This window comes from Piliocolobus tephrosceles, chromosome 17 (genome assembly GCF_002776525.5).
Source record: "Piliocolobus tephrosceles isolate RC106 chromosome 17, ASM277652v3, whole genome shotgun sequence".
Taxonomy (NCBI): domain Eukaryota; kingdom Metazoa; phylum Chordata; class Mammalia; order Primates; family Cercopithecidae; genus Piliocolobus; species Piliocolobus tephrosceles.
Genome location: NC_045450.1, coordinates 58,497,665 through 58,503,664, shown reverse-complemented (window position 1 = coordinate 58,503,664; position 6,000 = coordinate 58,497,665). Strand labels below are relative to the sequence as shown.

The 6,000-nt window shown below is 60.8% G+C and overlaps 1 protein-coding gene across 2 annotated transcripts in view; it reads right to left on the bottom strand.

Annotated features, from left to right (window-relative positions):
- Positions 1-1,087: 1,087 nt before the first annotated feature.
- Positions 1,088-6,000, bottom strand: part of VAC14 (VAC14 component of PIKFYVE complex) — a 116,112-nt gene continuing 111,199 nt past the window's right edge. Inside the window, exon 19 of one of the 2 annotated variants that reach the window (XM_023210376.3) lies at positions 1,088-1,731. In XM_023210376.3, coding sequence (XP_023066144.1) covers positions 1,569-1,731 — 163 coding nt within the window. In that variant the 3' untranslated portion in view covers positions 1,088-1,568. The other variant, XM_023210375.1, reaches the window with a different exon arrangement.

Below are 6,000 nucleotides of genomic sequence, written 5' to 3'. Positions count from 1 at the left end.
GTCTCGGCTCCCGGGTAGGCGCTCCATGACACCTTCCGGCCTTTGGCCTGGGGTGGGGGGCTTCCCGCGCTTCCAAAGACGGGCAGTGGATACAGTGGCGGGATTTGGTCGGTGTATCGGCTGAATGGGATACACTGTGCAGAACAGGGCGCGGGGTATCGTGGGACCGCCCGCCTTAGGAGGTTTCATCTCATGCCCAGACCATCCTTCTTAAGTTCTGACCCTTCCAAGTTTCTTGGCTCCTTTTCCAAGTGGTGCCGATGCCACCCAGATGGGGTGCCCGAGGCTGGGCTTTTGGGGGGCAGTGGTGGTCTCCTGGGCCCTGGACAACCTCCGTCCTCGCGGGTGGGGGCTCATGTCAGACCAGCAGAACAGAGCTGGGCTGTTCCTGGTCTCTGTTGCCTGAGTCCACAGTGGATGTGATGCACACACGTGCATGGGGTAGCAGTGTCAAGTGGAGCCTGTCCTGCACACTCCAGGCAGGGAAACCCATCCTGGGGCGCAGCATGATGGTTGGGGGGCGCACTCTGGGGGAAGAACAGGCATAAGCTCCTTTTCCCCTACTCCATGGGCGGCAGGGAGCCAATTACAAGCTCATTTGGAGACCAAGCCCCAGGTGGTACCCCTGCGGGTGAGGAGGAGTGCTTTCAGCTGAAGCAGTGCTTGGGACACCTGCCCCTCCCTGGACTGCTCTGGGCTTTTCCTCCCCTTGCGCAGTGATCTGCAAAGTGTTCTGCAGTGTGCACTGCCCTTTCATCCAGGAACTCCTGGGGCTCAGCTCTCATCTCCCCAGTGGGGAACTCCCATTGCCCCACGGAGTCAGGAAGAGAAAGGCAGATGAGGGGCTTGGGGAAGGCAGGGTTCAGGATTCCAGGGCAGGCGGTGCGTGGTGCGTTCTAGGAGGGTGCAGGTTCCAGAGGTGGGGACCTAGGCTCTAGGCCCATGACTCCATTCAGGTGAGTGCAGGGACCAGGCCCTGGGTCAGCCAGTACTCCTTGGGGCCATGATGAGACCCTATCTCCAGGACAGAGGGTGAGGCCCCCGGGCAACTGCAGATGTCAGCTGGGAAGGAGCAGGCCGGCTCGGGTTGAGGATTTTCTCTTCTTTATTGGGGTGGGGGTGGGGTGCATCATTCAGATCTTTGTGCTGGTGCCTACGTGCATACAAGTACACACACACACACAGGTATGTGTTCACGTATGTATACATATACACACAAGGCCAGAGCTCTGGTGTGCTGGAGGAGAGGCAAGCTCTTTTTCCAAGAGGGTATAAGAAAGAGGTTGATTCCAGAGGATGAGTGGTATCTGAGGCTGTAGCCCCCCACAGGGTGGGCAGCCAGCTCTGTGTGAATGCTAGGGTGCAGCTGACAGCGCTGGAGGCCTGAGGGCTGGACTCTGAGAGGAGCTTGGGCAGACAGAGCAGCCTCCGGCCCCAACAGTGCCCTGGGCTGGCAGTCAGGCCCAGCCCTGGTCCTGAGAGGCAGGTCCTTGAGCTCCTCGGGAGGGCGTGACAACCCTGAGTGCTTCAAGGGACCACTCGGTGGGCCCTCCTCTCTGCCAGGCCTGTCAGAGGACGACCCTCCGGTCCAGGTGGTCTGCACGCCCGCTCCGCTGGTGCCGCACTTCCAGGTGCTTGTTCTGGACCTTCTCAAAGTGCTGCAGCAGCTCTGCGTAGTCGATGCTAGGGGAGTCGGCTTTCTGGGACTTGGGGGCTGCCTTTAGACTGTCTCTGGGAAGAGGGAGCAGAAATGCTCAGTGTCAGGGGATCGGCTCATGGAGGGGTTACTGCTGGAGGGCAGTGGGGTCAGGGGCAGAGCCACAGGCTGTGGTCTCAGCCTCTGGGCGTCTCAGGCCTGGCAACTCTTCCCTCACAGCCAGCCCCAGAGCTGGGAAGCCCCTGAACATCCCCGTCTTCCGCAGTTGGTGGGAACAGCCAACACTGCTGCTTGGCTATTGCCCTCGGCCTGTGGGCTGGCGATGGCGCCCAGAGCAGGCATCGCATTGGGAAGCATTTCCTGTTTACGAGTGGCTCCCTTTGGGGTGAAAGCCAGGGCTAGCAGCCAGCCAGGAAGCCAGCTGGGGCCTGGAACAGGGTTGGGGGAGAAGGGGGAGGTGGCAGCTTGGCCCTTTCTCTGAGGCAGGGCTAGGACTGGGGAGAACGGGAACTGCTGAAGAGCCTCCGCTGGGCCCTCCACTTGGCAGGATATTTGTTTTTGAGTGTTGGGGCCCTGAGGCCTGCAGTCACTCACTGTCCCTGGGAGAAGGAAAGCCGGTCTCACCATTGGACATGCCTTCAGCTCTGACATTCCTGTTGCTGCCCCCCTCTCCAGTTGCTCTGTACAGCAACACAGGTTGTGCACTGCACAGCTAGTGTGCATGATGCTCCCTATAATCGTGCAATTCGGTAGCCTTGCTGTCCTTGTCAAGCCCAGTGCTTAGCTTGCCCCTGGAGATGAGATCCCCTTGGGCTCCTGTCCTATTCCTACTCACCCTCCGGCAGTGTCTCATGAAACGTTCTGCTCCCTCCCTTTGGCCTCACTGGTTTGGAGGAGATGGGTGTGGGCTAGGCAGCATCTGTTTCCAGGCCCTGAGGCCTGGCGACCCTGGAACGGGGTCTCAGGAAGATTGTGGGCTGCTCAGCTAAGCAGAGAATCTTGGGGCCCTTCAAGTTCATGAAAAGATGCCAATTGGTGGGGTGGGGGGGTGGGGGTGGCGTGCAGGCAGTGGCAGAGCACAGGAACTAGACAGACCTGGACCCAACCATAACTCCACCGCTTCCTAGAGGTGTGACTTGGGCATGTGACTGTTTCCTCGTCTGCAAAGCGAGGGCTACCTAAGGAGCGCCCTGGGGTGGCTGCCAAGATGCTTTGACACGATGTGTAAGAGCTTTGCCTGGTGTCCAGCCTCAGCTTAGGTACCTGGCAGGTGCCACTGTGGCTACAGTTCTGCCCCTTCAACGTGAGGCCAGCCAGGGCCCAGCAGCTTGAGGGTGGAAATAAAGGAGGCCATTTTGGGGGACACACAACGGAGCTCCCCCAAAATGAACTCTTGGCCATGAGTTCAGTCCCGCCTGACAGCCAGAGCCTGACAGTTGCCTCTGATGGCCCACCAGCCTGCTGGGCAGGACCGGGGCAGGGGGACTCTTCCCACAGTTGAGATGCCATCTGGGGCCTGGAGGCGGCCTCCTGCACCCCTGCTCAGCTCTGCCTGCCCACACCTGTTCCCTTCCCGCCTCCCTGCTGAAGATGCACCACCAGAAAACATCTTGGACGTGTCTACGGCTGTGGCTGCTGCTTTTCTGGGCCTGGCGCTCCTGCCTCCCTAGCGGGGCTCAGCAGACGTTAGTTCAACAAAGATCAAAAGTAGCCGGGTGGGGCCCATTCTAGAGGGCCAGGCTGTGGGCAGTGTTCTAGGCTGTGGTTGCTCCTGGGAAGGGACCTCCCAGGCACAGTAACTCTGGCGCCCAGGTGCCACTGCTCCAAGAGAGCAGCCTGGACTTCTGAGGAGGCCAAGGGACACCCCGGAGCTTTTGCAACCCTAAGTCCAGGGTGTAGCCAGATGCTCCTCTAACCCACTTAGGCAGGTGTGACCCTAAAGTGTGTCTTCTGATGCTGGGCACCCATGGGTCTGCGCGTTGCTCCCCATGACACTCCTGGCAAGCCAAGGCCTTGGGTTAGGGAAGCTTAGGGGCTCTAGAGAGATGCTTTCAGCACTGGATGGCAAACTTGGGGAGATGGGCATCGGTGTGGCGGGGGTGGTGGGGGTGGGAAGGGTGGCCACATCTGCTCCCTGGGCCCTTAGGGTGGCAAGAAGTCCTGCTCCCTGTGATGGGCAGACCCCTCCTGGCCTGAGGTCTTGGGAGCAGGGTGGGCTGTGTCCCCAAGAGTGGGAGACACTGCCTGGGCTGCTGAGCACACAGGCCAGGCCTGTTCTCCCTGCCCCACCTAACGCGGATGGCCATTCTCAGGCCCTGCACGTCCTCTGTAGGTTCATAACCATCCTCGGACACCGAGGCTGAGGCCAGCCAGCCTGCAGCACAGTGCGGCGAGTCTAGGACTCAGGGCTGGCTCTCACTCCTGCCCTCCCACCCATGCACCTGTCACCAGCTTTTTCTTAGAGGTTCCCTCCTGCCTCACTGAGGAGACAGTCCCTGGGGAGTGGCCCAGAAGCCAGCGGGTGGGGGAGCTGTGGTCCCCAGGGCCCTGATGGCGCCTGGAGCACACAGAACCAGGGAAGGGCGAGGAGTGTACAAACTCCCCCAGCTGTTCCCGGCTCTGAGGCCTGCCCTGCAACTCGACCCTGTCTGCCAGCTGTCTGCCCCTCCCAGGGCTGGGACTGGCCGCAGCTCCCTTCCCAGGGTGAGAGCTGTCTTCCGGGCCCCACCCTGCAATCTGACCCCTTCCCCAGCTGTTCAGAAGGCCCTTGGCGCGCCCACTGCTCCTGTGCCCCTATGTACGGTATCTCTTCCTAGGTCCTTACAAAGAAAGGCTGGGGACCCAGGACACTGAAGGCTAGGGGGTGCCTCACACACCCATTTAGTCCAAATGTGCATTTACTGACCAAGTAACCAAGAGCCCAGAGAGGGCACTGGGCTTGCTGGAGGTCACACAGCAAATCCATGGCAGAGCTCACACCAGATCCTACTCTAGGCCTGCAAACCATGCACTGACCCTCAGAATCTTCTACCCAGACGCCTCAACCCCTTGGCTCAGGACTTCCCTGACCGTGGGAGATTCTGAGGAAAGCCTAATTTTCCCAGCTTCCCTCTGCAAACTTGTTCTACCCTGGTTTGAGGAGTATGATTGCTCTGAGCCTCCACTCCCCTCCCAAGACGAGATCAGCATGCAGAGCCCTGGGAGAGGCGGGGCTGGCTCCCTGGCCAGGAGGCCTCCCAGGAAGGCAGGCTGGTTCCCACAGGGAGACTGGAGGTCACAGGGAAGCAGCCGTTCCTGCCTTCTCCCTGCTTCTGGCTGCACCTTCCCCTCCCGGGTGCCTGCCAGGGTGACCCTAACACTATGGGGCGTTGGAAGGGACAAGGCAAAGGCTGGGCCAGCGAGGCCCGGTGTGGATTCTGGGCCACTCTTGGAGTCTCTTGGGAGCTGACAGGACTCCAGCCCCAGGAACCCACATGCGCGCCCCCCTCCGTGGCTGACCCCGCTCCCCTGGGGACGCTGCGTCAGGTACTGTCTCCTGGGGACCACCTGGTGGCACCCCGAGCAGCTGGGGTGGCAGCCAGCTCAAGGCCTAGTCCTGCCACTGCAGGGCACTGCCTTCTGGGGAAACGGGGCAGGGAAGGCAGGAGCCTGTCTTGGTGGGGGCCGTACTCTCTGGGGGTTCAGCCTCTCCAGCTGGTCTGGGGCAGACAGCCTATCAGGTGCACCACACTCAGTCACCGGAGGGCCAGTCTGGGTGGGAGGGACAGTGGGAGCCAAAGCCAGCAGTGTGGAGCGCACAGAGGCTCCGGGCAGGCCTGTCTCAAGGCTGCCTGTGTCCATCGCAAGGGCAAGCACCCGAGACCCTTTGCTGGAGCAAGGCGCCAGGCCTGCTGAGTGGCTCTAACAGCTTGGGAGGGAATTCTAGACACACAGGGCATCTGATGCAAGCTGGGCGCACTCCATTCAGCGTAAATCTTCTCAGTGGCTCTGCTGGTTTCCATGGCGACCTGACAAGTGAAATTTTCCATCTCGGATGCCAAATGCCTGTGGATGAGGCAAAGCCTCCAAGGGTTACCAAATATAGACACGGCCCTACAGACTCTGGGGTAGGGGCCAGCCATGGGTTCAGGGTGGGAGCCCGCAGCCCTCTGACCAGACGCTGCCAAGTTGGGCATCTTCTCGGTGGAGGGGTGCCTAGGACCTGTTCCTTCCATGGGCAAGACCTGAGCAGGGGAGCCTTGAGTGCACTCCTGCCTGCCACCCCACCCAGGAGGTGGCCGAGAAAGTCCTAGCAATGATGGGGTCTCCCAGTGACCCAGGGTTGAGCCTCTGCCACAGACAGG